Source organism: Panthera leo (assembly GCF_018350215.1).
Source record: "Panthera leo isolate Ple1 chromosome Y unlocalized genomic scaffold, P.leo_Ple1_pat1.1 chrY_random_Un_scaffold_79, whole genome shotgun sequence".
In the NCBI taxonomy this organism is placed as follows: domain Eukaryota; kingdom Metazoa; phylum Chordata; class Mammalia; order Carnivora; family Felidae; genus Panthera; species Panthera leo.
Genome location: NW_024962233.1, coordinates 399,351 through 415,125, shown reverse-complemented (window position 1 = coordinate 415,125; position 15,775 = coordinate 399,351). Strand labels below are relative to the sequence as shown.

At 58.6% G+C, this 15,775-nt stretch overlaps 2 protein-coding genes across 2 annotated transcripts; both read right to left on the bottom strand.

Moving 5' to 3' along the window:
* Window positions 1-108: 108 nt before the first annotated feature.
* Window positions 109-4,467, bottom strand: LOC122212829 (testis-specific Y-encoded protein 1-like). The gene is made up of 6 exons (XM_042926804.1): window positions 3,011-4,467; window positions 1,705-1,782; window positions 1,437-1,548; window positions 1,153-1,298; window positions 956-1,047; window positions 109-262 (listed from the first exon to the last, which is right to left on the bottom strand). The coding sequence occupies exons 1-5, from the start codon at window positions 3,788-3,790 to the stop codon at window positions 976-978; spliced, it is 1,188 nt and encodes a 395-aa protein (XP_042782738.1). The 5' UTR covers window positions 3,791-4,467; the 3' UTR covers window positions 109-262; window positions 956-975.
* Window positions 4,468-9,864: 5,397 nt separating this feature from the next.
* On the bottom strand, window positions 9,865-13,156 carry LOC122212826 (testis-specific Y-encoded protein 3-like). Its single transcript, XM_042926802.1, has 7 exons — window positions 12,739-13,156; window positions 12,017-12,642; window positions 11,247-11,324; window positions 10,991-11,102; window positions 10,753-10,898; window positions 10,575-10,659; window positions 9,865-10,057 (listed from the first exon to the last, which is right to left on the bottom strand). The coding sequence occupies exons 1-7, from the start codon at window positions 13,154-13,156 to the stop codon at window positions 10,029-10,031; spliced, it is 1,494 nt and encodes a 497-aa protein (XP_042782736.1). The 3' UTR covers window positions 9,865-10,028.
* Window positions 13,157-15,775: the final 2,619 nt, after the last annotated feature.

Genomic DNA, 15,775 nt, shown 5'->3' with positions numbered 1-15,775 from the left:
GGCAGCGGCAGGACAGTCACACTCAGGTCCCTTCCTCATCGTCCCTCCTCAGGTCCCCATACACACACACACACACACACACACACACACACACACCAAAAACAGAAGGGTTTTTAGCTTCCTGTATGTGTCCACATAAACATCGTGGAAACTCTTCAAGGCTGCCACACGTTATCTCTTCCTCAATTCTCTCCGGGGCACGTAGAAGACAGGAGACTCATCCACCCATCTCTTCCAGCACTGGTGGCGTCCTCCATTGTTTCTGCATGGGCAAAGATAGAAGCTCTGCGCCATTCACGCCCACACAGATGCAGAGCCCCTGACGCATGTGGGCACACGCAGACACATTTGCGTACACGCACACACACGCACCCCCACGCAACAGACACCAAGAATGATACGGGATATTTGCAGATACATCCCAGATGGTGTCACTCTTGTGCCTCGCCCTTTTGCGATCCCCCTTGCTTTCTCACCCAGGGATTCATTTCCAGCCCCCAATGGCCTTGGACCAGTTCTAAGAATGGCTGTCGGGTTGCGGGAGGACATGGCGTGGTGGGGCACATGGAAGGAAGTGCGAGATTCTCACCACAGTGGCTCCTGGGGACACGGCAGCTCCTGACCCAAAGACTGGCAGGCAAATCCAGACTGAAGGAGCAGGGGGAAGCCCGGGACAGGGCGGACATCCACGGGGAGCATTTGTGGTGAAGCACTGCTCCTCCCGAGTTGCTCTCCAAAGCCCCAGCCCACAGCACAACTGCATTTGGTTTGCAGGCTTCGACCCTCTGTGTGTTTGCAGCTGAGTCTCTGCAGGTCCCCTGTCATCCTCCCACCCTCTCCCCATGCTACCTGTGTCCCTGTGTCGGCGGACCTTCCATTTCCAAGCCAATGTGTGGCCCACGTTCCCTTGCCCATACAACACGCAGGTCAACACACCGCATACTGGGGTTCTCACCGACACGTGAGCACGTCAGATCACTGTCTTCTGGTCCCTTCCTCCCTCAGGTAGTACTGCAGGGGATTGGGCCACAGGTCCTCGATGATGATCTGGAAGAGGACACAGGCCGGCGCCACATTGGGCATAGCCCACTCTCCTCTCTGGCCGGGGGCCACCCACATCCCCACTGCTGACGAAGGCCTCAGGGGCCCCACCTCGGCAATCCTGTTCGCCCCTGGGCAGCTGTGCTCACACAGCCAGTTGAACAAGTTAAGGCTGGTGGGGTCATGCCTGCGACTGGGAGCTCCACGTTCATAATCCCAGAACCACTGGACTGGAGTGGAACGCGATGTCCTGTAGCCTGCAGGAAGAGAGGATTTGAGGAGCAAGCTGACGGCCTCCTCCCCACCCACCTGCCCCTCCCCCTCCCCCTCCCTCCTGCCCCTGATTCATGCTCCTCATCCCCCTGCCCCGCACCATCATGGGACCCACACCCTACCAGCAAAGCTCAGCTGATACTCCTTAATGATCACTGGGTTCCGGAAGTACGGGTTGGCCCCAAAGAAAAACATCACTCTGCAGCGGTACTTGGGATGGCCCACTTCTTCCACCTGCCGTGAGCAATGGGACAGGAGGGGGCAAGTGTCCTCCCTCGGGGTCCTGAGCTACTTGCCTGGCTGTGAGGGTGAGCACCTTTGCCTCACCCTCTCCTGCCCAAATCCCACACCCGACGGGACGGCCCCCAGCCACAGCCTCCCCGGTCTCACCTCCAAGTCGACCACGTAGCTGAGCACGTCTTTGTCCTGGGCACCGATCATGGCCGACAACTGGGGGTGATTCAGAATCTGTGCTGTGTCAAGGAGCTGTGCCTTCAGATGCTGTGGAAACAGACACAGCCCCCCTCCAACCCTCCCAGGCTAAGAGCAAGGGACTAGATCACGGCATGTGCAGAAAGACCAGGAAACACTAGTCCCCACACTCCTCAGCCTCTGCAGATGCATCAGACCCCATCGACACTGGGCAGTCCGTTGGCTTCCTGTACCTCCCACGCTGTCTGCACACAGCAGGGGGAGACTCCACTGCCTGCACGCCTCACAGTTCCTTCCTATATCTGACCTGTGTGGGCTGCCAGCAGCCCATCATAGCTTGTGATGTCGGCATGTGCTCTGACCCCTCCTCACGGCTGGGTTTCTTGGCATATTCCCGTGAAGACCTATGTTGTCACCAGCCTCCTGAGTCCAGATGGAATAACATGGCTTACAGGAACCCGACTGCACATTTACGCCGCAAGCGGAGGGTGTGGGAGGGAGAAAGAGATCGAGAAGCACGGACGAGGAGGGCCGAGGAGGGAAAAGGATTAGACACAGTGACACAGCCAGTCCGGAGAGAAAGACATGGGTGGGACCGAGCCGGAGCCTGAGGACAGAGAGGGAAGCAGGGGTGGAGATACCAGGAGAGAATCCTCTGTGTGTGTGTGTGTGTGTGTGTGTGTGTGTGTGTGTGTGTGTGTGTGTGTGTGTCAGGGTCTGAGGAGGCAGCTTGTACCCCATTCGGAGTGGGTCTCAGTCGTCCTACTGTCTGGCAAAGGGGCGTGGCGTGGTTCCACTAAAGGTCATGAGTGTGTGTCTGAAATGCTCTCTTTTGAAGGAACTGCTAGGAAACGTGCACAGCCTGTGAATGTGAAGGTGGGTGTGCGGCCTGCGTAACTCTCCCATTTTGCAGCGAAATGTTTCCTTGCCTTATCTGCTCTGAGTGAAGGCTGCTTTGTGCTACCCTAGCTCTGGTAGCATGGGGACACATGGCTCGTGTCTGCAAGTAATATTTGAGACCAGCCTGCAGGCCAACGTTGGCGGAGACCTAGAGGAAACAGACCCAGTCACCAAGTCCCCCCATCCCCAACAACCGCCCCTGTCCAAGGCCTTACACTGGATCCCAGACCACACCAACCCAGGGCCAGGGACCATTCCCCAGCTCTCCTCTCTGGGGGCCATCGCCCTGAGGCACCCTGCTCTCAGTGCCCAGCCCTCCTGCACAACAGCCCCCGCCATCACCCACCAGCACAAGGCAGGATACCGCCTGGGCCCAGAATCCAGGGATGTGCTTGATGATGGCCCTTCTGTGATCCAGGTAAGAAATCTGCCTCCGAAGAATCCTGCGCTTCAGCCGCCATAAGGCCCTGGAATCCTGGGCATTCCCAGCGCTGATCTCCAGCTGAAGACGCTCCAGTGCTGCCAGCGGGTCCTGGGCTGAGGCAGGACGCAGCGCTGGCTCTTGCTGCTGCAGCGGCTGTGAGAGCTGGGGCCCCTCCTCCGCCTCTGCATCTGCCTCGCGCTTCTCCTCTTGCTCCTGAAACTCCTCCTGCTGCTGTCTCTCAACTTCCACCTCCTCCTCCTCCTCGTGCATGTCCTCTGCTTCTGGCTTGGCTTCCTCAGAATTCTCCTCTCCAGCCACCTCATCCTTGGTCGCCTCGCCGTCCTCTTCCTCCTCCCCGATCACCACCTCAGCCGCCACCATTCCGTCATCCAATATCAGCACCAATTCCTCCGCTGGGCTTGCCACCTGTATCTCACACCCGGCCTGGGTTTCCTGCACAGGATGGGCGCTTGCCGCCCCTGAACCTGGGGACTGCGGCCAGCCCACGCCCTCCAGCGCCCCTGCATTCCCGCGGGGCCGGGACTCTCCACCTTTCGCATCCGGGACGATCAGGGCCCAGGGTCGGCGGGAATCTCCGCTTTGTCCGGACCGCGACACGCTGGCCATGACGCTCGGCCCCGGCCCCAGTGTAGCTAGGGCAGCCTCAGGACAAGGACAGGAAACGGCAGCAGGTGGGGGGAGCCTTGGCCGCAAGACCATTAGCTCCCTGAAGCCTCCCGCCGCAGCCCGCCAAAGTTGAGCGCAGGCGCACAGGCTCTGGGATTTGAGGACTCCGCATTGGCTGTGGCTGCTGTGGAGGAGGGGCCGAGACAGAGGCAGTGAAGAGTGTGCGCATGCGGCCTGGGGGCGAAGTGGTTCCAGGGCAGGTCAGGCCAGCTGGCCAGGTTCGGGGAGCAATCGGTTGCAAGACAGCAAGACAGGGTGCTGGCCGCCAGCAAGCGCGCGCCAATGGCCGGTCCAGGCTCTGGAGCGAGTGCCAAGGTGCCAGCGTGGCCCCCGTTTGCCGCATGTCCTCTTCAGCGCTGTCACCTTCCAGGCTTCACTTGCGAGGTCCCCGGTATCGCGCAGTCTGTGGTCGCTTATACACCCTTTCCCCAGAGGCCTCACTACGGGCACCAGAGCATTCAGCACAGGATCGTCCACGCCGTGAGCCACTCCCTGCTCCGTCCCTTGCCCCTTCTTCATGAAGCTGGGGCAAAGCCTGGAGAAGTCCTTAGTGTCACGCCTACCGGGGCCACATGGCCGTCCGCACGGTATCTCCTCCTTGGCCGTCAGGCTGAGGGCGGCGGTAAGGTGGGTGCCCACCCAGAACCAGTGACACCCACCCTAGACCCACCCCACCGCCATGTCCTTGCAAGAACACAGCTCAGTAGACCTCACTGCACTGCAATGCACAGCAAAGAACAACCCCCAGAGCACCATCTGCCACTGGTGCCCTACTGATCTCCGTACAGAGCGCCAGGGAGATGGGGTAGTAGGATTTAGCAGCTTGCTCCGGTCCTGAAATCTAACCTTCCACTAAAAGGAGGACGGCTCCAACCACGCAGGGCACGTAGGGGCCCTTCACCGAGAATTGCAGACTTGTCTGTGTCTGTCTCTGAGAAAGCCCTGTGCCTGCTTTCACTAGTACACACGAAAGCAGACGAGTTCCCTTCCCATTTCCCAGGCACCAACAAGAATTCTGAAGAAGCATGCACCCAGACACAGAAGGTCCACTGAGAGAGACAGCGAAAAAGAGACACACAGAGAGACAGAGCTATAGAGGGAGAGAGAGAGACACGTGCAAGCAGAGCAGATGAAGGAAGGACGAGTGGAGGGGAAGACCGGCCTGGAGAGGGAGAGTCCGGGGAGATTGGCGGGAGAGACAGGGAGGAGGAGCAAGACAAGAAGAGACAGAGGGGCACCTATTACAAGGAAGACAGGCGGAGACAGGGGGAGGCATTAGTGATGGAGAGGAGGGAGACGAAGACAAAGAGAGCTGGAAGGAAAGTGGGAGGGAGGGACAGGAAGAAGACAAGGGAGGGGGAGGTAAGGAGAGGGTAGGAGGAAGGAGAGCAGGGGCAGCCGAGGCGGAGACAGGTGGGCTGACTCTGAAGACAGGGCAACTGCAGTGTGCACTTTCACCTGGTGAAATTCACCTGTGCAATTTGCACAGAGACGAATGCTGTACAGTGGTCAGCCCTCAGCACAAAAGGCACCGCTCCCACCTGGACCTTAAGGGCAGTCTGAAACGATCGCTGAACTAGAAGGAAGCTGCAATGAGGTCATTCGGGGTGAGGAAGAGGGCACCGCAGGGAAGAAAACAAGGACCCGTTCCCCACAGGGCTGCTGGAAGCCCTGCACTTACCAGCAGGAGACAGGAAACGGGACTGCCGGAAAGACACAGCAGAGGTTTAGGCACAGCACGTGCGGGAAGAAATCACGTCCCAAAGCTCGGCAAATTCAAGCAAAAGCAGAGGCTGCACATCCATGAATGTCAATGCTTTCCGAGTGGAGCCAACGAAGTTCTCACAGATGCCCAGGAAATGTGCTCAACTCTGAGGCCCCCTCGCCTCTGGCAAGCTTCTCATCCAAAGCGACTCATCACAGAGAAAGGGTGGACCGTGAGCAAAAGAGCCAAGGTCTCCTTCGGATCCCCGGACGCAGACAGGTGATCCGCCCAGTAATTTCAAGCCAACGTATGGTGATAAAGGTTACCTTCCACCACAGTGATGGAGGAAACTCGCACCCGAGGGGAGGACAATGAGTGAGAACCGCATCCCAGGCTGTAAGCTAAGGACAGACCATCAAGCTGTATTGGAAGGTCACGAGACCGTGACTCAAATGTCTGTACAGACACAGAGCGTCTGCAGAAGCACGAGGGCTGGATAGTTGTAAGCAGGTAGCAGGATTTCTAAGTCTGGGCTGCCTGTATGATACGAAAGGCTAACACGTGCAAGCAGAGCTATGCCCATGTGATGCGGATCAGCCTCCTGAGGCGGTACTTTGTACCCTGTGGAGGACCTGGGAGACGCATGCAGGCGGGCTCCTTGTGCACCTCTGCCACCAGGCACACGTGTGGGAAATGTAGGGCCAAAGGGTTTGCCGCCGGGCTTAGTGTGGCTCACCCTTCTGCGGGTGCATTGAGCATCAGTGCAGAAAGCACTGGGCTCACTGAAAGAAGCCAGCGCCTGACAGAAGCACAGTGGTGGTGAGCCCTGCCTGATGGATTCCTGAGGAGACTAAAGGAGTTAAAGGCATGCAGTCCACCAGAGAGTAGAGTGGTGCTAATCAGGGGAGGGTGCGATGAGGAGGTGTCGGGGCTCGGGTGTGAAGATGCAGTCATGCCATGTGCATGAGTTCTGGAGATCTAACTTGCACAGGGCAGCCGTAAGCAATGCTTCACCGCCTCGTCAGATTTCTCAGAGGCAAGTGCTCTCACCACAAACAAAGAGGGGTCGCTGAGAAATGTCCCGGTGAAGGTGGCTGGACGGAGCGCTTGCACGTGAAGGATACGGGCACATCCGTCACTGCCCGTTGTGTCCCTCAGGCACGCACTAGTCCTGGTGGACTAAGCTGAGCTCAGAACCCAGCAGTCAAAGGTGTCAGCCTCGTTCCTGCAAACATGGATCAGACTCCCAGGTAGGACGTAATGGACAAATTAGGGACCAGAACACACAGGAGGCACACGGAAACGAGACACACACTGGCAGGGGGAAGTCTCTCCCAGCCAGGAACATGCCACGTGGCAAAAGAGTAAGTGGGAAAACGTTGCCGGTCCGCTTTTCACAATTTACGCCTGCATCTGCAATGTGCAGGCCAGTGACGTTTGAGCCCCTCGGGCGCAAAGGGTTTGAAAACAGAAGGACAGAAAATAGAGGTGTGACGGAATGCTCACAGCAAGCCAGCTGCATTTGGGGACATTGACTGGCTGGCAGTGAGTGCATGGCCAATCCTCTGACGAAGGTCCTACAGGCACGGAAGGATTTCTGGCTCCTGGAACATAGAACAGAACACGCAGAAGCCCCTCCACCTGACAGCAGGACAGCAACTGGATCTGTCAGTGGAAGAAAGGGGTTGAATGCAGAGGGAAGCACACTCAAGCGCAGAAGCATACACCAAAGACAAGACAGGCCACCAGAGCCACAGCTGACCCAACACACAGGTGTGCAGAGACGAAGGCGGTTACACGGGTACAGCTGTGCCCACTTAGGCCAGGCAAGGAGGCATCACCAGAGAGGTGTCGGCACAGGCAAAGCCAGGAAAAGACACAAACACGCCAGGGCTCACTCAGGGAGACAGAGGAGCACAGGCAATGCGAGACATTTCCTGTGAACAGAGAACAACGTGACGATCCCGACAGGCCAATGAGACACGTGTGGTTCAGAGACATGGAAGTCAGAAGGCTCCTGAATTGCTGAGGGTGTCCTCTCTCGAGGGACAGCACTCTGGAGCCCACACACGCTGATGTTGGGGTGGAAGAGGCCGCTGGGCAGCAGATACAGTTGTGCAGGGGGTTTAGCAGCTCCTGGACCCTAGGGCTCCCCGGGGAGAGCTGCGGATACAGGAGGACACCCGGGGATGCCGGGTGTGCAGCATGAGGGCTGTAATCCCTCGGACACAGAGCACCGAGGCCTCTGCCCACGGACCTCAAGTGTCCACACTTGAGGGTTTGGCTCTGGGTGCCGTGAGTGTATTCCACACCCACACTTTGTCCGTACCTTGTCTTTGGGACAGGCCGGGCGGAAACGTCACCCTGGCCCCGAAGGAGGTATTGGCTGGAGATATTAACATGTGGGGGACCCTGTGTTCACCTGTCCCGTAAAGTGTTCCTGCTCGGCAAGACCTATCAAGTAACGGCCTGCTTGTGCAGAAAGATGCCCCAAAGGGCCCAGCCTCATGACCACTGAGGCCGTATTCCCACTGCACAATCACTGGCCATACTTTCTTTGGATGTTCACACCCAAAGACTCGGGTCAGCACTGGGAGCTTTTCCAGGGTACCCTGACATTTACCCATCAAGCAGCTGAGAAGACGTGCCTCTCCAGCCAGTGTGCAGACAGCAGCGAGAGAAAGGCCTGCCTTCCCTTCTAGAGAGTGCGACAGCCTCTGCCCTGGAAGAGGTAAGGCTTGGTCGCACAGATCCTCAACTCCACAGCGTGCTGACACCCCGCTGACCATGTTGTCTGCATATGATAGGGGCAAGAGGCCTCCATGCATTGGGACTGCCCACGCCTTCTCTGGAATAGACCCACTGCAGAGAAGGCTCTTGTACTGCAGAGCTGTGCAGTGGGGATCCTGGGGAGCTTGGGCAGCTTGGGAGACAGGAATATTAGTGTCGGGAGGTCAGTGTCAGGCACGCTGTGCTGGGGGCCGTGTTACATGGGGATACAGAAGAGCCTGCGATGGACAAGGCTGAACTCTGTCTACTGCACTGCTCGCACGGTGGAGCTTTTGCCCCATCCCTAGCACAGACATCTCTGGCAAGCAGCCATCTGCTGTGTAAGGAGTATCCCAGCACTCACGTCTTCGCAGGTGAGGCTCGTCCCAGTCCTTTCTAAGCTCCAGGCCTGCCGGGGACCTCTGCACAGAATGCTAAGGCCTCACAAGTCCATCGTTCCCTATGTGGCTGAGGCAGCCTTTGTCCTGGCACTCAGGCAAAGGAACACAGGCTGCCTGGGACGAGGCGACCTCCCTGAGCGCCTGCTGGTGTTTGCACTTGGGAGTCTTCTCACAAGTCTCACATGGCGTGTTGGACACACGGCTTAAGCCTGTGGACACAGAGGAAGAGCATCACCCGACTCATCACGGCTGATGATGAGAGGGCAGAGGGCACACGGGAGAGGTTGGCGTGTTCGTGCCCTTGAAGAGCCCCACCTCCCCGCGACCCTCCCCTCTGTTGGCTTGCAATCTGGGCCACCCATTCGTAACCAGAGGTCTTTTCAGAAACAGCAAAGTTCACACAAGGGCATCAGCACTAGGACTCCTTCAGGAGTCGTGTGTGTGTGTGTGTGTGTGTGTGTGTGTGTGTGTGTGTGTGTGTGGTGTGTGTGAGAATAAGTGAAGCGGTGTTTGGGAGGCTCAGCTTCAGGAAGTGGAACCAGAAAAGTTGGCTGTGATTTTGGAGTTGCGTGAGACTGTAGTGGGCTGTTTTCTCTGCAGTGTGTATGTTGTCCCTGTCAACTCTGCCTGAAGCAGAACTTCATCGGTCTTACCCACCCACTCTGCCTCTGGTCCCTCGGTTCCTTCCCCTGGACACCAATCTTACAACCTGCTCACAATCCCTCAAATATGTGTGGCTGGTCCTGAGATCCTGACCTTGTCCACAAGACAGTCTGCATTGGTAGACGTCTGAAAACCAGAGGGTAATCAACCCTGGAATTCCTCCCTGTGTGGCGGTTCAGTCAACATGACTGAGGGTGTCCCCATGAGGGATTCTGGGGGCACCATCATGGACATGCCCAAACCCTGAATATTGGACATCCCTGGCCTGTGCTGGCCTCTCCGTTTCCTTGAATTTCCTCATTTTCACAGGAAAGCTATGAACCTGGGCACTGGCCTTTCTCTCAGGTTTGTGCCCTGGCCTCCCTCACTCAAGTCCCCATTGCTTCAATCTTACTGACCTCACATGCAATCCCAATGTGTGACCCATCCCTACGGACAATGTCCTACGTCCCGCCCTTCCTTGGAACTCCAATGTGCAGGCACAGAACACTTACACCTCTGGACAGCCGCATGTATACATGGACACGCCCCAGAGCGAACCTGAGAGGAAGACACACACAAACACTTCATGCTGTTTATCTCCCATTCTATATTTCTTCAAATGTATTGGACCCCCGCCCTGCGCCACGTGTCACCACCACCCTTGTCCTTATTTCATGGCCAGGAGAATCTTGTGGACCATCGGTGAGCATCGGAAGGGTTTCCACTGGGGTCGATGAAGTGCGACGCTCCTTCATACTCTTCTCAAGATCGTGCATATCCCTGGGGTATATGGGTACACACAGACAGACACACACACACACACACACACACACACACACACACACACACACAGGACAGGTGAGAGTCTTATCTTGGACCTGAGTAAGGTTGCGTGAATGTTTCCAAACGGAAAGTAGGATGGGAGGGTGTGATAAGCTGTGCCAAAGCTGACAAGGGGATCCAGAAGCCAGACAACATGTGGGATGGTGGTAGGAGGCCTGAGGGTGGGGTTCATGGTCCGGGAATGACAGTTGTCACCGTGCTATGTGATGAGCCAGCTTTGGTTGTCCCGCTTTGCTCATTCTTTTTGTCTAGCCCCCTTCCCACCTTCAGGCTCCCCAAAGGGGCAAAGCCTCTTTGACACGTTACTTCTTAAGACTCCCTGTCTCAGGCTGATGCCCTTTTGACCTGGGGTCACCTCCTGTGCCGCTGTGAGTCTCGGTGCCTCCATGCAGAAGAGAATTGTGCCCTGGACCCCACGGCACACATTTCCGTGCCCACACCCTTGGCTGCTCACCTCTTTCCCTCTCAGTTCTCTCTCCTGGGGCCTCCTTCATCTTGAAATACGGCAGGGGGTTGGGCCAAAGATCCTCTATGATTATCTGGTAGGGGAGACAGGCCAGGCCTCAGGTAGCTATCCCACGCAGTGGGGGAACCCATGAAAATCACCTCCCTTCCTTGTTACAGGGCCCCACCTCAGCAATCCTGCTAGAGCCGGCAAAGCTGTGGTCAGAGAACCAGTTGAAGAAGTTGAGGCTGCTGTTGTCATGCCTGCGTCTGTAGGCCTCCTGTCTGTACCTTGGGTACCACTGGATGGGACTGGAATGAGACGCCCTATACCCTGCAGGAAGACGAGTATGTGAGAAGGCGCCAGAGAACTTATCGCATTCAACCCTCCACCCACTGCCGCCCATGCAGTCAGTGGACACTTACCATCAAGGCCTAGGACATACTCCTTCGTAACGACTTCATTCTGGAAGTAGGAGTTCTTGCCAAAAAACAGCAGGATCTTCCGGCATTCCCTGGGAAACTTGTGTTCCTCCACCTGCCGTGGTACAGTGGGGCAGAAATGTGAAATCTTGTTCCAGGAGACCCGCCCTCCCCTGAGGAAGGAACACATCACTTCTCCCCACCACCTCCCCTCCCCACACAGCCAGCCACCCACACCACCTCCCACTCCCAGGCCGACCTTCAAATTGGTCATGTGGCGAAGCATGCTTTCATCGGGCTTACTAATCAGGGCTGACATCTGAGGGTGGTTCACAAACTGCCGCAGGTCAAAGAGCCTTCAGGTGCTGGGCGTGAGAGAGCTCGAACCAGAGAACCAGTGTGGACAGCATCCAGGCGTCCTCCCCCCGGGACTGGCGTCCTCCCCCAGGGTCTCAAGCCCTCCCCACAGGCTGCGTCCAGGCCCACGGGGTCTCAGGATCGCGCAGGGCTCTGCTAGACACGCACAGGAGGCTGTGCATGCCCAGACGCCCGCAACCACGCCTAGCTTTGTGTGCTCGTGAGGACACTGAGGACGCTTACTTCCACACAGCCAGACAGCACACATCCGGTCTCGCGCCGACCAGTGGGCATTCACATCGCCTTCCCCGCAGCAAGATGCTTAGCGGGACCCAGAAACGTGCCCCCACGCGGCTTTGTGTGGGAAGAAGCCCTCGGTCATTTCCCCGACCTGGCCTGGACCTCCACCGCCACTCCCCACTCTCCCAGCGCTGTTTCCGTGCCAGGTGCGACGTAAAGCACACATGCCTCCTCCACCCCGGCACTGCCCTCCTCCCACACTCATTGCAGAGCCAGGACCACCGGATGGGATCACGTTTGCACGTTCCCGGCCACTGGAGCGTGGCTTAGCTCCAGTCCCTGTCCTGGGTTCCTCTAAATGGCACCGCCCTTTCCTTCCTCTTGCGCAAGCCCAGCCCCCTCTGGACCCTCCACCAGCAGCAGGAAGGATACAGCCTTGGCCCAGAAACCACGGATGCCCTGGATAAGGGCACCTCTCTGCTGCAGATGTCGCTGCCGCCTCTGCCACATCCTGAGTTTGAGTCGAGCGTGCTCCCGGCTGGCTTGTTTATTCACCGGCTGTAGCTCTATCTGAAGGGCCGCCAGAGCCTCCAGAGCCTCCAGTGGGGAAGGGCAAGGACGGAGGCCTGACTCTACCTGCTCCTTCTTATCCTGCTTCACCTGCAGCTGCTGGGCTTCTTCCACCCATCGGCCTTCCTGCTCACTCGGCTTCTGTTCCTCCTCCTCCCGCTCCTCCTTGTCCTCCTTGCCCTCCACCTCCTCCTCGCCCTGCTGCTGCTCCTCCAGCGCTTCCTTCTCCTGCTCCTCTTCCTCCTCGGTTTGCAATTCTGCTCTCCCTTTAATGGCTCGCACGCCTTCCCTTCCTCCTCCTGCTCCTCCTCCTGGTCCCCTTCCCCTGCCACTGCCGCCGCCAATGCCTCCACCGCCACCGCCGCGGCCGGCGCCCTGGCCGCCGCCGCGCCTGCTTGTATACCCTGCTGCTCCTGCTCCTCCCCTTTCATTTCCGCCAACTCCTCCTCCTTCTGCTCTTCCTCCTTCTGCTTGGGCTTCTGCTGCTCCTCCTCCTTCTAATCTTTTACTCCTGCTGCCTCTCCCCCTCTTCCTCCTCCTCCTCCTCCTCCTTCTGCTCTTCTGGTCCTGCTGCTCCCCCTCGCCCTTCAGGTCCTCCTCCTCGTGAACTTGGACCTTCTCCTTCCCCGGCTCCTGCTCCTCGTCCTCCTCCCCCTTCTTCCTCTGCTCATGCCCCTCTTCCCCAGGCGCGTCCTCTTCCGCGGCCGCCACCTCAACCTCCTCCTCCGCCAGGCCCCACAGCGCCTCCACCGCCACTATGTCATGCACCAGCGGCACCGATATCTCGCTGGGGCCGCCCACCTGCCTCTCGGGTCGGGCCTGGCCTTCCTGCACAGGCTGTTCGCTTGTGGCCTGCAAGCCTTCGGCCTGCGGCACCTCCGGCCCTGCCGGAGACCCAGTGTCCCCACGGGCCCTCGTCTCTCGACCGCCCCGTTCCCGGTCGAAGGCGGCATGGGGCCTCCGGGCATCCCCAGTGTTTCGGAAACACGAGTCGCGCAACATGCGGCCCCGGCCCGAGACACCAACTGTGGCTCCTACCGACCACGAAGCGGGAGGTGAAAGCACGGCCCCCCTCCCCAGACCCAGTGAGTGGAGCCCTGAGGGCAATGGCTGGCAACTCGCTCCCCCTTCCTCCCAGAGCCCAAAGGTCGAGGGGGCGCATGCGCATGCGCATGCGCATGGTGCTGTACCCAGGATGCCTCGGCGGTGGCTATCGCTATGCCGATGCTGCCTCGGAGGCCTTTGTGGTGAGAGGTGTGCGCCTGCGGCTTTGAGGCTGAGGGAGCTCCAAGCCACGCCCAGGCCGCTTCACTGCCTTCAGGACCAATGATAGGGACGGTGGCGTGCGTGGCTTCGGCGGTCCCGCCCCTAGGTCACCCGGAAACTGGGGCGCGTCTGTTGCATAGGCAGGAAGGCTCTGGGCCCCGTGCAGTGCAACTCCTCCGGGGGGCTTGCAGCCGGCCCTCTGTGCGCTCTGGGTGCCCTGTTTGGCTTCTGGCCATGCGAAAGCGACCTTTGCATTCCACGCTGCGCTGGGCACGCGGCTATCTACACACACGGGTAAAGGGGGACCTCCCCGCTTTGCCCATTTACACCGCCACCTTTGTTCATTGTGCCCCTAGTCCGACAAATCCACTCAGCGGATCACCTTGGCTGTCCGGGAGACGCATGTCAGCTGTGCGCCTGCTGTCTGTGCACCCCGGTTTTCCATCTGCTCAGCCTCCTTTGCATACTCTCTACGTCCATCCTTGCTCCCAGAAGACACGTATGTCATGACAGCAGTCTAGCAGTGCACCGGCTAGGGAAGGTCGGTGACCAGAGGTGTGTGACGTGGAGAGGACGCCACACTAGGGGAGGCTGCGTATCATGCGCGCCGCTCTTGCCGTTTGTCCCCGTTGCCTGGAAAGTGACACACTGGCAAGCACACACCCCCCTCTCATGATGGGCTGCCCATTGCTCCCGTGTGTGGCAGTGCACAGGAAAGACCCGTGACCGTGGGCCCTGGGATTCCTGGAGCTTGTGTCTGTCCCACAGACAGCGGTCCCCTTCCTCCCACAATGCTTGGCCATCTTCTCACAGGGACCCTCCCCAGGCCTTCGTTGGCCGTATGTCTGTTCATCCTGGTCCCATTTCCTTTACCACTCACTTAGGCGGCAGGCTGCCATGAGCGTGGGCGCTGGCTCAAAACACTGTCCCCCTGTGCCACAGGCAGCGTGCTTTCAAGGGTCTCCGAGAGGTATCGGGGGGTTGGGGGATGCAGTGTTGGGACCCAAGTGAGGGACACGCCCCAGGGTCTACATGAAGCCACATGACCACTTTGGGAAAGCAATAAGCTGCAGACGGTGTGCAGTGAGGGCGATGATGTGGTCTCCCTCCCTGTCAGGGCAGTGGTGATGTGGACTCCCTGCCGGTCTATGTCAGACAGCATAAGCTACACACACACACACCACACAGAGCCACTGCAGGATTGGAGGCTCGAGATGCATTGCCTGGCCAGGCACCACACTCATGCATTGCCTTTTCCCTTTGGTGGAATGCAGTGTTCCCCTACCTCTTTATGGGACCAGGAGGCTGCCAGGCAGGCGGGGGATTCTAGGATTTCCAAATTCGTGTGCCGGGCCCTCTGGCCAACATGTTGCTTCCGTGACACAGAAGAGGTTCCTCCAGACTCGCTGGGCTATGTCAGGATACGAACGGGGTACAGAAATGCTCCAGGGTGGCTGTGATATATGAGGCAGCACACCACCGCTTCAGGTGACAGCAATGCATAGAAACGCAGGTGGATGGGGGGAGGCTGAACAGGTGGTAGGGGGCTGAGAGGGGGTGGCCAGTGTGACCGACAGAGCGGCAAACTCTTACCCAGAAAGGGAGAGGAACAGGTCCAGTGGTGAGCCCTCAAGCTGCCCTCAGCAGAGGACGTAGCGGGTGGGCAAGACAGGAAAGCAGGCCCAGACCCTGGTGCACCTGACCTATGCAACTCACTCCCTCCAGAGAAATGGGGCCTGTCAAACTCCCACGCATCGCCGGGAGACCCCGCGGCAGGAACGTGGGAACAAATCTGGGTCCCAGGTGCAGGGACCGTCTGGGACAAGCAGGCAATGCCTTTCAGTTTGAACAACACCTACCACAGTATTGGGGTCCAGGGGCCGGGCCCCAACTTCGCAAGGGACTCTAGACCAGCCAGGCCTGTCTCTGCAGGGTCATCCAGGAGGATGTTCACCGAGACACATACCCTGGCTGGGACCACAAGGCCTTGCGATGATCCCCTAGGCCGCTCCAGGAGCAGGGCCAGACTTACTCATGCTCTCTGCTGCCTCCCTCCACTAACGCCCACTTCCTTGCAGGGAACTTTGGTCCTCCTCCACTGCGCCATGGGTGGCCCAACCCCAACTTGCCCCTGGCCAAGGCAACACAGGACGAGCGGACCCAGGCAAAGTCCGGGCTTTCCTCCCGTCATGAAAGGTGATCAGCTAGCTCCGTGTCGATCCCAGGCGCGAAGGGATTGCACTCGCTGCACTTTGGCACTGGAGCCCCCCCTTACTCACCAAGTCAGGAAAGCCCCCAGTCTCTTTCCTTCGCTTGCCAACGGCCTACACACACTCACTCAGGCACAAAGATGCA